The sequence below is a fragment of the Marmota monax genome, unplaced genomic scaffold, assembly GCF_021218885.2.
Source record: "Marmota monax isolate L192 unplaced genomic scaffold, Marmota_monax_Labrador192_F-V1.1 WCK01_AAM20220418_F8-fsc00271, whole genome shotgun sequence".
Taxonomy (NCBI): Eukaryota; Metazoa; Chordata; class Mammalia; order Rodentia; family Sciuridae; genus Marmota; species Marmota monax.
In genome coordinates this window covers 735184-750586 of record NW_026694659.1, presented here as the reverse complement: position 1 = coordinate 750586, position 15403 = coordinate 735184, and the positions used below count along the sequence as shown (strand labels likewise).

The 15403-nt window shown below is 46.5% G+C and overlaps 2 protein-coding genes across 5 annotated transcripts in view; one reads left to right on the top strand and one right to left on the bottom strand.

Moving 5' to 3' along the window:
• Positions 1–4587, top strand: part of CUNH2orf49 (chromosome unknown C2orf49 homolog) — a 36182-nt gene extending 31595 nt beyond the window's left edge. The window contains exons 5-6 of the transcript XR_006846910.2: positions 846–1118; positions 2897–4587. The gene's annotated coding sequence lies outside the window, so the exon portion shown is untranslated. The remainder of the gene's footprint in view (positions 1–845; positions 1119–2896) is intronic.
• The window catches only part of Fhl2 (four and a half LIM domains 2), a 71691-nt gene that overhangs the window by 12299 nt on the left and 43989 nt on the right, over positions 1–15403 (bottom strand). For all 4 annotated transcript variants that reach the window (XM_046423287.2, XM_046423290.2, XM_046423288.2 and 1 more), the window contains one exon: positions 4643–4817. In XM_046423287.2, the coding sequence (XP_046279243.1) occupies positions 4643–4817 (175 nt within the window). The remainder of the gene's footprint in view (positions 1–4642; positions 4818–15403) is intronic.

Here is a 15403-nt window from a genome sequence, read left to right as displayed (position 1 = left end):
ATGGGTTTTGGCTTTTCCCTCTTCCCAGTAAACCCCACGAGAAATGGAAGGTGCAATGATTGAATTTATATGTCAGCTTGGCTAAAATATGAGAACTGGTTGTTTGCTCAAAAACCAGTCTAGCTGGGCACAGTGGTGCACACCTATAATCCCAGTGGCTCAGGAGGCTGAGGCAGGAAGATTGCAAGTTCAAAGCCAGCCTCAGCAAAAGCGAGGCACTAAGCAACTCAGTGAGACCCTGTCTCTAAATAGAATACAAAAGGGCTGGGGATGTGCCTCAATGGTCAGTGTCCTTGAGTTCAATCCCCCATACCAAAAAAAAAAAAAAAAAGTCTAGCTGGACCCAGTGGTATGTGCTTGTAGTCCCAGCTACTTGGGAGGTTGAGGCAGAAGGATCACTTGAGCTTAGGAGCCAGTCTGAGTAACATAGTGAAACCTGTCTATTATAAAGCAAAATGAAAAGCAAAAGTCACACTAGCAGTGTTGCTGTGAAGGTGTTTTTTCCATGTGATTAGCATTTACAATCAATAGACAGAGTGAAGCCCATTGTGGGGGGTGGGTCTCATCTAATCAGTTGAAGTCTCACTAGCAAAGACTGTTTCCCCAAGGGAAGAAATTGTTCTCCAGAATCTCCCTGGCCCAAGTTTCCAGCCTGTTGCCTTGAAGAACTACATTTGGAACTGCAGCATCAATTCTTCCCTAGGCTGCCAGCCACCCAGCCTGCCCTTCAGATGTCAGACCCCACCCCCCTTATTGTGTGAGCCAGTCTTTTGAAAGAAATCGGCCTCTCTGCACACACACGTGTGTGAGTGTGAATATATCTCCTATTGGTTGTTTCTCCACAGAACCTAACAGAGAAGGCCAAGTCAGGGGGAAAATGCAAAGATCCAGGAGATGTGTCCCTTCTACCTTGTGAGGAAGATGGAGTCTCATCCAAGGTCAGCAACCAGGGAAGTCCCAGCTCCAAAACAAGAGAGCTGAAAACTAACAACCGTCATTTCCACTTCGTCCCTGAGAGCGGAGTCCAGGGAAGAAGAGCTGGTGTGGAGGCCAGGACGACGATCGTAATGACGAACGTAACCGAGGAATGTCTTGGAGAGCATGAGTTCCTCCTTCAGGTGAGGAGACCAAGACCTGAGCGGCTGCCACTGGCTGAAGTTACTTAGCTCCTGGGGAGTCAAACAAGGGCACCGGGCCTCTGGCTCTAGGTCCAGTGCACTTGGACCCCACTGAGATGCCTAACTGAAAATGACCCAGCGCTGCTCTTTGTATCTTGCCAGTGAGGTTGTGAGCACTCCAAACCTATGCATGAGCCCTCCGCCGACACACTGTGCGGGACTCCCCCTCCGCCATCTACCTGTACAGGGAAGCACCTTGACTCACAGGGAGGGACGCACTTTTTCCTTCATCTGTTCTAGTGAGGTTCAAACCTGTATGCCTGCAGCAAAGCACGCTGAGAGATGGACAGGATTTACACTCCTGGTTCCTTCACTGGTAGGATGAGACAGGTGGACCTTTAGGGGCCTTTAATTTCATTTAAGCTGAAGATGGCAAATGCTTTTATGTTCTCATGAAAGGAGCCTCACAGAGCCCCTTCTTAATACATGCACCATGTGGTCACCACGGCTAAGTGGCCAGTGAACTCCTTCCTTGGGGGCTGGGGGTGTGTCTCAGGGGTACAGAGCTTACCTAGCGTGTGCAGGGCCCTGGGTTCCAACAACACACACACATATACACACACCACCACCACCAAAACCCACAACACTTCTGAAGGAGTGTGTCGAGCAAGCCCAGACAAACATCTGGTGACACCAGGTGGTCCCTGCACCTTCACCTGCTCCCGAGAACCAGTCTCCAGCCGCCTGGCCCAGGGCCTCCCTCACCTCTCCAACTCAGGAAGAGCCCTAGCATGACCTGGTCCCCAGGAAGGGGAAGGAAGGACATGGAGATGGGGAGAAGATGAGGGTGGAGGGCAGGCAGGATTTACTAGAAAAAAGGAAGAATACTGAAGGAAAAAAAAAGTAGATCAGAGAGGACAAAGTCAGAAAGCCTGCACCAGCGGGGGCACTTGGACCCTGGGGAGTGCACTAGGGGAGGAGAATTTGGGAGCTGTGGAATGGAGAAGGAACGAGGAGTTCAAGAAGTTTGCTATGAGTCCTCAGTGGACGCCTCCTTGGGCTCTTGTCAAGAAAACCAGCGAAGATTTCATTTGTCTTCCAGCGAGTGCTGTGGGTTTTCTTACTACAGGACGGCTGCGTCCTGCTCAGGGCTCCCCGTGGGCTGGGACCACAGCTGGGCCAGGCTCCCACAGGCTGCCCTTGTCCTTCCACTTGGCCCTGCCCTTGAGCCGGAAGTGTCTAACGTCTGCAGAGCGGGGCCACTCTAAGGGGCCTTCCCGCCTTCATCTCCATCTTCCGAGGCTTCCTCGCGGCTCCATCCTCTCCCACAGCAGGCTGGGTGTTTCCGATCCTTGTCATAGCATGTCATCATTATTTTCAAGTTGCATTAGCCAGAGAAATGCAGTAGATCATCGCCTGAAGGCCTAATTATTTCCATTTAAAAAATTATAACTTCTTATCCAATGTATCTTCCTAAAATACTTCCCATCTGTCAGTCTCTCACTCACAACTCTCCAGTATCTCTTCGCTGCCAAAAAACAAAGCCAACTCAAAATAAAACAGAAACTGTGTAGCTTGGCAGTCGGGGTCTCCACTAAAGGATGGGGGTTCAACTCCAAATTCCCTCAGAATCGCAAGGTTAATTTACTCTTTAGACCAAGGTTTCATTAAATTTTACATAAACCCTGTCAACTCACCTAACTCAACATTCTTGCTGTGGGTTAAAGTCTCCTAACACGTCTGCCCTTAATTCCCTTGAGCTCAAATTTTCTTTGCAGGTCCATGGAACTCAGCTACTGGATGGCAGGATCATTCGAATGGCTACTCTGATATTCCAAATCAGCATTGGCTGTACTGAAGCTCAAGGTCCTCAACTCGAGTTCTTCTTACACATCTTATTATTGCATTCGTTGATGTAATGAATATTAAAAACCCCTTTTAGTCAGGCATGGAGCCTCTAGTCCCAGCTACTGGGCAGGTGGAGACAGGCAGATTGCTTGAGCCCAAGAATTCAATGCCAGCCTGGGCAACATAGCAAGACCCTATTTCAACAAACAGACAAATGAAGCAAAAAATCCTTTTAAGTGGACTTTTTGTTTGGTTCCATTTACTGACTGAGTGAACCAAACTTCTTTAAAACTATGTTTCCACCACCAGGCACAGGGGCACACACCTGTAATCCTAGCAGCTTGGGAGGCTGAGGCAGGAGGATCAATGAATTCAAAGCCAGCCTCAGAAACTAAGTGAAGGGCCACACTTCCTAAGGACATCCTATTGAAGAGAGGTTCTCTGCTGGCTCTGTGTGGCTCTCCTGTAGGGATCTCAAATTAAATAGGTCCCAAGTGGGATCCACATGAACAAGTTCCCTGGCATTCATATTTAACTGGTGTTCTGCATTTGTATTAATTAAAACGAGGTAATTCTACCCATAGGTCACCCTTTCATTGGTCATGCAAAGGATGTCCTGATGGCACACAGCCTTAGTTAACAGCCACAGACTACCTTTCTGTCAGTCTCCAAGGTCAAGATCTTAGGTTCTTTAATGAGCTACTCTCCCTCACCCTCATTTTTCAAATGAATCTGACAGGATTTACCTTTGTAATACTTTATTTTAAAAATCCTACATTTTGTTCATTTTTTTAAACAAAAAATTCCTCTTCTCACTATCAAAACAAAACTAACAATTTCTCCCCTCAAAAAACCAAGGGACTTAATCTCGTCCTCCCCCACCAACAAACAGTACACTTTATCACATCCCTTGACCTGGCTGTGGCTCTGCCCTTTCTGATGTCCTCAGCACACCCGCTCCACACACCAGCTCCAGGAGGGCAGAGGATGGTGGGGCTCCCACCCGCAGCTCATGTACACCCCGCCCCGGCCCAGGGCCCTGAACACACCAGAACTCAATAAATACCTGCTTCAATAACTGAGTGAGTACAAATTCAGCAAGGAGAAGGGACAAAAAGAGAAAGCATATCTGCTGGTAGAAGGGTGAGGCTGAAAGAGGAGGCTTGCAGGGAAGCCCAGAGTTCTCTTGCTGCAGTCAGCCCTGTGTCCATGGCTTCCTGTGGATCAAAAATACTCGGGGAAAAAATGGCATCAGTGCTGGACACATATGAACTTCCCTCTCGTGGTCATTCCCTAAATGATGCAGTATAAAACTCTTTGTGTAGCGCTGTTAGGTGTTACGAGTCATCTAGAGATGACTGAAAGTACACAGGGGACGTGAACAGGGGCTGTGCAGTATTACACCATTGCATATATGGGACTGGAGCATCAGGGATGTCGCTGTCTCTGGAGGGTTCTGAAACGCATCCCCTATGAATACTGAGGGATGACTCTACAGATGGGCCACATAATCATTCCACACGTACCGACAGAAGATTCGTCTCCTCCCAATGACCGGCCTCCATCCTGCTTCCCAAATCTCTAATCACCTCCCTAAGCCAAGGGACAGCACTGGGGGGGTCCACACCAGGGTCTGGGACCCTCACTTCCTTTGTGAGAGAGGAGCGCGTGCTGACCTGGCATGATGGTCTTCTTGCATTCCTGGCACTTGGACGAGTACTCGTTGGAGTAGCAGTCTGTGCAGAGCAGCTGGTCCTCCTTGGCCGCGAAGGGCTTGTCCACCAGTGAGCTCTTGCACTGGAAGCAGTGGAAACAGGCCTCGTGCCAGTGGCGGTCCTTGTAGGACAAGTCCTGCAGAGTCACACAAACAGGACGGTCAGGGACAGGACAGGAGGGGCGTGGAGCTCCTGCTGTCTGACCCACAGCACAGGGCCGGGTGCGAACAGCAGGGACAGCCAGGAATGAGGTGGGCCGGGCCAGTATGCCTTCCTGCACACCACCACCTCACAGGGCACACTGGTAATGCCAGGCCACTTTGTCCTTGCTAGAGCATAGAGCGGCAGGTTAAATGTGTGTTTGTGTGTGTGTGTGTGTGTGTGTGTGTGAGAGAGAGAGAGAGAGATGCTTTTAAAAAACGGATGAAAATGGATTTTCCTTATCTATTTCCTGTAACAAAGATCATCAGAAAATGGATCATGGTGGTCACAGACAAGACAGGGAATAATCCCGGTGTTGGGACACCCAGAGATGGAACCCTCCAAGGGCAGGCCCCTGTGTTAGCTGGTGGGAGGATGTCAGGAGAGGCTTCCCTGTAGGTGTCCCCAGTTGTGTGTGAAAGGTCCTGGATGCAGCAAGCTGGGTGGGGCGGGATGGAGAGGGGATTCCCGGCAGAGAAAGAGCACGCATGTTGACAATGACAAGCCGTGAACGACACACTGGGCAGAGCAGTGTGTGGGGCTGGAGAGACCAGCCAGGGCGAGGTGACAGGTTCATCTACAGGGTCACTGGACACATGGCTTCCTCTCTTGTCAGTGGAGTGTCCATCTGTCCTGAAGGCTGTGGAGAGGGAAATGTTAAGACTGGCTGTGACAGGTGGCTAAGGGAGGGGGGAAGGAGGGGACAGGAGGATGCAGGGGCTGCCTCGGGCTGCATCTGCAGGAGACTCAAGCAGGGTAGAGATGGGAAAGGCACCGAGGAGACACAGCCAAGCACTGCAGTCAAGATGAGGAGAAAGGAGCCCAGGAGAGAAACCTGGGTTGACCCTGCCCTGCCCTTGGCCTTGTCTGAGGAATCCTAAGATGTCCTTTGACATTTGCCCTTTTACAATGGCACATGGCAACAATTTTGACACTCAGCTGTACCTGTCCACTGCTGTCTTCATGGGTCTGTCCAGCCCTGCCCCACACCACCATCCATTTATTAACAAGGCAGAAGCCAAATTTCAGGCCACCGCCTGGTTCCCCGGCCAGTTTCCAGGTCTCAAGTATCTCGCCCAGCCCGTAGGAGGGCTGCTCACACAGATGGCCATCAAGAATCATCTTCCCCAGATGGCTCCGTTACCCATGCAGTCAAGCCTGGAGTGATGCCAAGTGTGGGATGTGAAAACATCTCTTGGATTTGATTAGCAAATCCTAAGCCACCAACTACACTCAGAACCCAAACTAGAACAAACAGTTCTCTTTTGCTAAAATACCAGTGTGTGCACGTGTGTGTGTGTGTGTGTGTGTGTGTGTGGATGTGTATGTGTTTTCCCAGAACTTCAGATCAAACTAAAGCTATTTGATTTGGTGATCTCTTTGCACATTTTTTTCTTAGTTCAAGGAATGTAAAAAAGTGTGTGGTTGATACACTTTGAAGACAGTCATGTCTAAGACCTCACGGTGAGGGGCAAGCTTTGTGTTGGTCCCTCCTGAGCTGGGAGGTCCCTGTTGGCGGCTTACTTCCTGGGACAGCTACAGGTAGAATCACTGCTGATGCAGGAAGAGGAATGAAGGTGAGACAAGGTCAAATTTTCTCAAAGCAGAACTGGAGGCTTTGTTCTCAGGAGAGAATCAATTTGGGGTCTTAGTGGGTTCTCTGAGATAGGTACTGCCTCTCAGAGGACCAGAGGTAGATCTTACTGAAATACTGCAACCCTTTCCAGTCTGTGTGAACCTCACCTGCAGGACATGTGTACAGGGTGGGGTGGGGGCAGTGCAGCTTTTGCATTTTTAGCTTAAAATATTGTCAGAAAGTCTGCAGAAAAAATCATGTGGGCTTTATTGATTTTTCGATAAATAAAAAAAAATACAAACTGCTTTAATTTGTGTTGATGTGTTCATATGTGAAGTCATCACGAATAGCAAAGCTCACAATCTGTAAATACACATCATAATCACTCAGGATTAGGAACGGCCTCCGCTCTCTCCAGGCATGTGTCCCATCTTCAAAGAGGAATTTGAGGGGCTGGGGTGAAGCACGTTGATAGAGGAAAGAAAAAACTTCAAAACTTCAGAAATTTGAGATACTATTGATGGTAATTTGATCATGTTGCACATTTCAGGCACCAATCAGCCCTGCAAGGTGAGTATTATTGCTAAAGCTTAGAGAAGTTCATTATGTTTTCTAAAGTCACACAGTTAGTGTGTAGAATATATAGCTGAGCCAGGCTTAAAGCTCAAACCCTAATGCAAAAGATGTTTTTTTCTTTTTTTTTAGCTAATCATACCAGCTGGAATCCTGTTCAGACTTATGCTGCTCTTGGCTTAAGCAAAATGTACTGTATACACCAGGCACAGTGGTGCATGCTTATAATCCCAGCAGTTTGGGAGGTTGAGGTAGGAGGATCGAAAGTTCAAAGCCAGCCTCAGCTACTTAGTGAGGCCCTAAGAAACTCAATGAGACCCTGTCTCTAAATAAAATATAAAAAGGGCTGGGAATTTGGCTCAGTGTTTAACCACCCTGCATTCAATCCCTGGTACAAAAAAAAAAATGTACTGTGTGGATACAGTGGAAAAAATTCAGAGCCCACCAAACCTCATGTCATTTAAGACTGTGTCCAAATGAACCAATTCAGCATTGCTTCTGCTTGGATTTTGAATAAAGAAGTTGAACAAACCATTTAGAGTCCTGTCCACCGAGAACACTAATCAGCCTAATTCCGGTTGAGTTTTTTTTTTTTTTTTTAATAATGCTGTCACTATTACAATGCTGATTGTGGAGTATATGCATTAAAAACTTCAATTTCATATGGAAAAGGGAATAATGGCTCCCTAAAAAATTACAAACAGAATTACCATGTGACCCAGCAATTTTGCTTTTGGTTTTATAATCAAAAGAAGTGAAAGTGGGGTCTCATAGAGATATTCATGTATCCAGATCAGGACAGCATAATTCACAATAGCCAAATGTGGACGCAACCAAACATCCATTGATGGATGAAGGGATGAGCTAAATGTAGGATATCCATGCAATGGAGTTTCATTCAGTTTTAGAAAGGAAGGAATCCTGTCCCCTGTTGCAACATGAACTTTGAGGACATTGTGGTAAGTGGCATAACACAAATACGTACGACCTCCCTTATGGAGATAAGGAGTCGAGTGAATAGACCCAGACAGTAGAATGTTGGTCATCAGAGGCAAAGGGGGACTGAGGATTGGTGTGAAGTGGGTACAGAGTTCCAGTTCTGGAGATAGAAAGTCCTGGAGATGGGTGGTGATGGTGGTTCAGGGTAAGTACCACTCTCCTGAGCTGCACACTCAAACATGGCAAACTATGCTGTGTGTGTTTCGTCATCACTCAAAAGTCTGTTTTGATAATTCCATTCCACCTGTCCAGTGCTTGTATGGGCAAGAAGCCCTCAGCATCTCTCCCTGGTCGTTAACTCAATGGTTCTAGAACCACATTGCCTAAATTCAAATCTTCCATCATGCACCCGCCTGACTGGGAAAGTTATTGAATGCCTCTCAATCTCAATTTCTCACCTGTAAAACAGAAATCACGTAGCAACTATTGGCTGCAACAGTGGAATGAGTCAATACATGTAAAGCACTTATATAGCAATTGCTCAATGAATGTTAGATTAAGCCATCATTCAGATCATAGCTAACAATGAAAACAGTCGCCTCAAAATGTCACTTTCTGCAATTACATTTCCTTACAGAGTATTAAAAGTTAGAATATCTGCCATCTCAACACCCCCATGCTCTTCACTCTACCACTCAACTTTTGTATCATGCATTTTGATTTTCCTTGGCTCCTTTGGATGTAAAATTACGTTTCTGAGTTTGCCTTACCTATTTGGAGCCATACAATAACCCTATGAAATAAGGCTTCATTCTTTTACATAAGAAAATTTAACATAATGATACAGAAAAAGCTATGTTTTCTGCAACATGCCCAGTCCCTTCTGCCTTTGTTGGTCCAACAGAACTAAACTGTGTTCCTATTTTTCACCTGGCACGTCAGCCCCTTTCCAAGTGGGTCTCACCTTGTTCCAGCCTCCTCTATGTCACTGCCATGCCCTCCCCTTCTCCTTGGGCTCAGCTGTCTAACTCAGCCCATATCTCACCTGACTGTGAAGCTTCCAGCCAGGTCGATACGGCCTCAGGGCAGCCATGAACTGCCCTGGCCCACAGAGCACCGGGAGAACCTGTACATCTCTTTCCAAATCACATTCAAGGCCACACACCTCACTCCTTGTGCTATCAACAGCTCCTGCCAGGCTCTTCCGGGGGGCTCTCAGTCTGTGCTCTTCAGCCCGGGCTCAGTTAATAAATTCATATCACAGCTTCTTCCTGGACTCTTAGGTGAGCAGGAAGCAGGAAGTGAGCAAAGACGTTAAGGAACAGGAAGGTCACTGAATACTGCCAGTTTTGATTTCTCAAAGCACGAGGAGGCTTTCGGCCAGTGTGGTATTCTCTGAGTCTCAGTGGGACTCAGGGCTGCAGCCCCCGGACTCCCTGGACCTTAGAGACCAATTGGAAAATGCCACCCAGTGGCGGAGAAGCTAGATTATAATGGGTCAGGCTCCTGCCTGAGCTGGTATCATCACCATGGTCCAGATCATCACCTGTAAGGACCTGGGGCCAGGTGACCCTCTTCATCTCTCCCACTCACAGCTCTAAATAGATTTTTAGTGTAGTTGTTAGCACCATGCTAGTCTGGTCTAGTTATTTTGTCTAATTAATTCTGCTTTTTTTTTTTTTATTTTTTCCACAGTACAATCAGCCCTTGGTATCTCTGGATTCTCAATCCTTGGATTCAACCAACCACAAATTGAAAAGTTTTTGTTTTTTTTTAAATAATTGCACCCGATCTTTTTCTTGGCATTATTCCCTAAACAACAGAGTACAAAACTCTTTGCATAGCATTTACATTGTACAAAGTAGTCTAAGTAACCTGGAGGTGATTCAAAGCTCATGGGAGAATGTGCACAGGTAAAAGGAGAATACCACACCATTTTATCCAAGAGACCTAAGCACCTGCAAATATCCAAGTGGGGGGGGGGGTCCTGGCGGCAAACCCCAGTGAATACCAAGGGACACTGTCCTGTATGTGAAGTGCAAAAATGAATGCAAGAGGTAGAACTAAGATGCTGAGACACGAGGATAAGAAACAAAGACTTGGGATTGGGGGTGGAGCTCAGCTGTAGAGTGCAAGGATCTGGGTTCAGTCCTCAGCACCATGCGAAGGGGAAGGGAAGGGAAGGAAGTCAGAAAAAGAAAGATCTTTTATACTTCCCAGAAAAAATATCAAAGATAGTCTTGTCCTCACAGAAATTTCATAAATTGCAGTAAAATTCCTTTCAGATTTTATATTTTTCCATGTCAGAAACATTCTTGACATGGGATGTGCTTGTTGGTGGCTGCAAAGGTGTCCTGGTGGCTGAGCCCAGGGGTTGAGTGAGTGGCCTGGAGGGATCCTTGACCTCCAGCCAGGGGTGGGGGTGGGGTTCTGCGCAGCAGGGTCGCCTTGAGCCCTTGACTGCAGACAGATGTCCTGGCCCCTTTTACACTCCTCCCCCTAGGCTGGGAGAAATCTGGTTACTGATTCCCCAAAGCAACCATTTCTTGAATCCATACAATCTTGGTTTGTGAATGGATTCTTGTCTCAATGAGGCCCAGCATTTTGAAAGGATGACCTATGCTTTAGATTGTCAGGTGATTACATTCCCAACCGTATATTCTTTCCATTCCTTACAGAGTCTGGAAGCGTGGGCTGGGATGTAGCTCAGTGGCAAAGCATCTACCTTACATTCGCAAAGACCTGGGTTCGACCCCCAGTTCCATAAAAAACACAAACAAACAACCCCCCCACCCCCCGGAAAAAAGATTTTAAAAAAGCCTGGAAGCATGCACAACAGCAGAAGGGACAGCACTGAAACCGACAGTTTCTGTCCCAAGTGCTCCACAGACGTTAACTCATTCAATTCCCCTGACAGACATGCAAACACAACCTTGAGCATCACAGCTTGTTTTAAGGTGGAGCCAGATCTAAACCCAGGCAGGAGTGGCCCAGGTCCTGCCCCAAACAATGCAGTTGCTATGGACACTGCCCACCAGTATACTTGGCAGTTTCTGGGGACTTGTGCTAATCTGAATATCAATTTGATGTTTCCCATTTAATTGACTTAGTGAAACCTGACTTACTACCTGTTCTTAACTCCCGATAAATGCTCTAGATTTCCCCTGCTGTCCATCACTTTCTTTTAGTTGACTATAGCTAACACTTCTGAGCCTGGACATGATGGGAACATGCCTAAGACTGGACTAAGTTTGATCCAATCAGTCTTCCCTTTGCCTCAGCCATATATATACATCCCCAAACCCTCTCCTGGGGCATAGTGATTTAAAACTTGCTCTACCTTCTCTACATGCTTAGCTGCTTTGCAAGTAAAACTTCTCTTTTGCAAAACTGTTCCTTTTAGTGATTGGAGCAGACTGCGTGGCAGGCAAAATGGCCCTGGTTCTATAACCCTAGGAAGCAGGACATCAGAGTTGTAGAAACAAACGTCACCTTTCCTGCAGCACAAACATCGCCACCTGGAGGAACTCAGGGGAAAGGTAAAGGCCTTTCATTGACTGTCACTTGATAGAGGCCAGGCAGGCACCTCCTCTTCACAGGACTAACCACATGTGACCTGAGAGCCATGGCCCTAGGCTGCAGGGGACAGGCAGCTAGCGAGCATCTGTATTCAAGTTCTGTCTCATCTACTTCCAAATCCCATAATCCTGGGTGAGATCCTCAACCTTAAATCTCAGTGACTTCTCCATTAAATGGAGTGAGAAAAGCCCCTACCCCACAGAGGCATTAGGAAGAATTTGATCTTGCAATGGGAGCATCTCCAGATACCTGGATCATGCAACATGTGGGAAGCGAAACCCCAAACGCTAGTTTTAGATCTGCAGATGTCTTTTTGTTCATTATTTTTTCCTCTTCCCAGCACCCTCTAAGGCACATGGGAGTATGGTAGTCTGTCCCATTTCACAGCTTGCAGACATATAGAAAGTTCAATCTGAGACGGGAGTGTGGCCCAGGTTTTGTTGAAAGTCACCAATTTGTTAAATGCATGGTACTCCAGAGTTATTGGCAAGCCTACCTTTTCTTAGGTTCTAGAATTTCTGAAGCCAGAACTTAATCTGTCATCCATCTACAAAAATATTTTGCCAGTCCCAGTCTCCGAGAAAAATTTCAGGAAGGGTGTAATGTCAGAGGATCATGAAATTTTATTCATATTGCTTCCTCTCAACTATTCCCCTAGCCAGTGGAACTATTCCAAATCAATGATTTTACCCTTTGAGATCACAGCATTTCCTCAGAGTAATGTAATAGAATTAAGGAATGTAACTGAGTGACTGCGTAGAAAAAATATTCAAGTAAGCTAACTATGGGAGTGGTCCTTGAGTCTTGTCTCTCTCATTAAAAAGTCAGTCAATACCCTCAAAATGATCCAAATTCCCATACACTTGCCAATATTTTAAAGCTGTCCTTCAGAGAGAGTTGAATGAGGCCTGCAGGGGCCATGCTATTTTAGGAAAAGAGGGTGGCTACCAGATCCACCCACTCACTCAGTTGCTCCATCAAGTAAGTACCCCTTCTGCTGGGACATGTGGCCTGACTTCCTGAAATAACAACATTTTTTTTTCTATCATTGTTTCCTCCACAAAGTCAACTACATAATTATTTTTGAAAAGCAAGCAAACCACCACAAAAAGTCCCCAAATGGCAAGGTCTGACTTCAACTCAACATCTCTTCTTGTTCCAAAACGTAGAAAAATCACACCGTGTGACCCCACATATCTAAAAACATCAATCTGGGTTGAAAAGTTCAGCATGATTAACTCCTGACTTGAGCAGCGGCCCTGCTGACTTTGGCCCCATTCAAAGGACTCTTGTTTATTTGCTCATATGAGAGAGATCGCTGGAAGAATGGTTGGTTTTAGAGTCTTTTCAGTGAATGACACCAGAGACATGCTAAGCGACGTCTGTTCTGTTTGTACCTCAGCCACTGGTCAAAGATGATTAGCCCCAAATATTCAAACTCTTTCCTTTAAACTGGAGTGTTCCTTTGTCAGAATGACAGCTGGACCTCTCGTCGACTTCAGTATGTCTCTTTGAGGTAAGACTTTCATGAAATGGTTTTGTTTTTCTCTGTCTAGTAATTTATTCTCCAAACATTACTAATGTTTCCATCATGCAAACTGATAAGAGAGAGGGCGAGAGGCTTCTGGGAGTGTGTGGGAAGGGACAGGCCACTAAAAGAATAGGAAAAGAGGGAAAAGTGGAAGTTTGAGGTTTATGATATCACAGGTGCTGTTGGGAATGCTGGGGCTTTGTGTCTACATCAGTGACCCCCGATGAAGCAGGCATCTGATTCCATTTTATGAAAGTGGAGAAGAGCACCCAGGAGTCAAGTAAATGGATCAAGTTCACACATCTGGTGAGACACTGACCATGGAATGGAACAAGGCAGTCTGACATCTGCACTCTGACCCTTGGCCTACTAAATAAATCAAAAGACACTACTATAGGGTGGTTAGATGTTCCCCAAAGACCTATGCATTGAAGGCTTGGTCCCTAGGCTGGTACTTTGGGGAGGTGTGAATATACTTTGTATACAACCCGAGATATGAAAAATTGTGCTCTTTATGTGTATTAAGAATTGTAATGCATCCCACAATTTATATATAAATTTAAAAAAATTAATTAAAGGAAAGCAGTCCTTAGGGTCATTGGGCCATACCCTTGAAGGGGTTGAGGGACCCTGGCCCCTTCCTCTGCCCTGTTCTGCTTCCTGACTCATGATGTGAGTGGTTTTACTTTGCCAAACGTCCTCACCATGTTGTCCTGCTTTGCCGCAGGCTTAAAAGCCATGGATCTTCCCAATCACAAACGAAAATAAACCTTAACTTACAAGATATTGTGTCCTCCTGATGGACAGCTGATTAGTGCAGGGACCAAGAACATTCATCAGGTACAGCGAGACACTCACCAGGCAGAAGTTGGGAGAGGGAGATACTCGATTTTTGACCAGCCAGGTCAGCTGTCTTGGCTCCCAGTGGTCACACCTCTGAATGCTGTCAAGTTTGTGCTGTGTAACTCGCAGAATGCCAGTCCTGTTCTGAAGCCAATAGCAATGTGGCCACAGCCCGACTTGGAGCAGCTGATGTTACACATCTTTCATTTCTGCTCGGGCACAAGTCTTTTTCTATACCAGATGGAAATCATCCCTCAGCTGTCACTAAGTACCTCACAAGAGAATCAGTGGTGCAGCCCTGACTACTGTCTGTCCTAGGAATGATGTGAAAAAAAAATACAAGAAGTATGCATTGGATGTGCCAGGATGATCCAACAGCAAACAGCCCAAGCCAATCCGCAGCAGCTAGGTTCTGATATTTACAACCACAGAGCAGAGGGGTGAAAACCCCCAAGGAACACAAAGTAATGAGGGCAGAAAAGACAAGATAACATACCACCAACCTCCCTGGAGTCAAGCAAACTGGGAATTCCCTGAGAGATCCCCAAATGGTCCCATTTTGTAACCAGTTCTGTGGCTCTCCAGATGGCAGCCACCTGAAGAGCTTGTCAAGGTATTTTAGCAGCGAATTTTCAGCTCAAAGATGTCAGAGATCCTAGAGACCCGGATGGTCCCTGCTACAGTTTGGATCTGAAATATTCCCCAAAGGCTTGGTCCCTCAGCAAGGACGCAAAGGCAGAAGAGTCAGCAGATCAGGGACTGAAACTTCTGAAACCATGAGCCAAAATAAACCTTCTCGTAAGTTGTTTATCTCAGCTATTTCATCACAGTAACAGAAAGGTGAGTAATGGACTCGCAGGGTCTCCTTCTGTGTCCTAGTCTGCACTAAGAATCTGTTGAGAAGTACAGGCCAGCATGGATGTCCAAAGATCTCTATTGAACCATGCCATTCATGGGAAGCTGATAATTCTTTATGTGAAAGCCTTTTCCCATTTAAAACAAATAAACAAATCCTGTTCTCCCACTAGAAGAAGAGGAACCCATAATATCCCAGGGACTTTGAAGCTTTTTATGTGTGCATTTACCTAGGAAGGACTCCGGCTCACTCACGTACATACTCATTCATCAAATATTTACTGAGCAGCAACTGCTCCCTGTTAGTCATCAGGAGACAGACAGAAGCAAGAGCAGCCCTGAAGGAAGTTACTGTACCGGCGGGCAGGTGGTGGTTAGATAAGGACACTAATAACTAGAACAGGAAAAGTGTACTTGGGACATCAAGCACAGGTCCTGCGAAGGCACTAATCAAAAGCAGGTGGGCAGAGACCAAATCATGGAACAAGAGGTACAGAGAAGCGACTTGGGGGGCGGGGGTGTCCATGGTCATCAGAGGGGTCAGAAAGGGTGATAAGGCTCAGGATTTAGGCACAAACAGTGCAGAAAGCTCCTGGATTTGGGGGTGCACAGAGAGCCCAAGAGA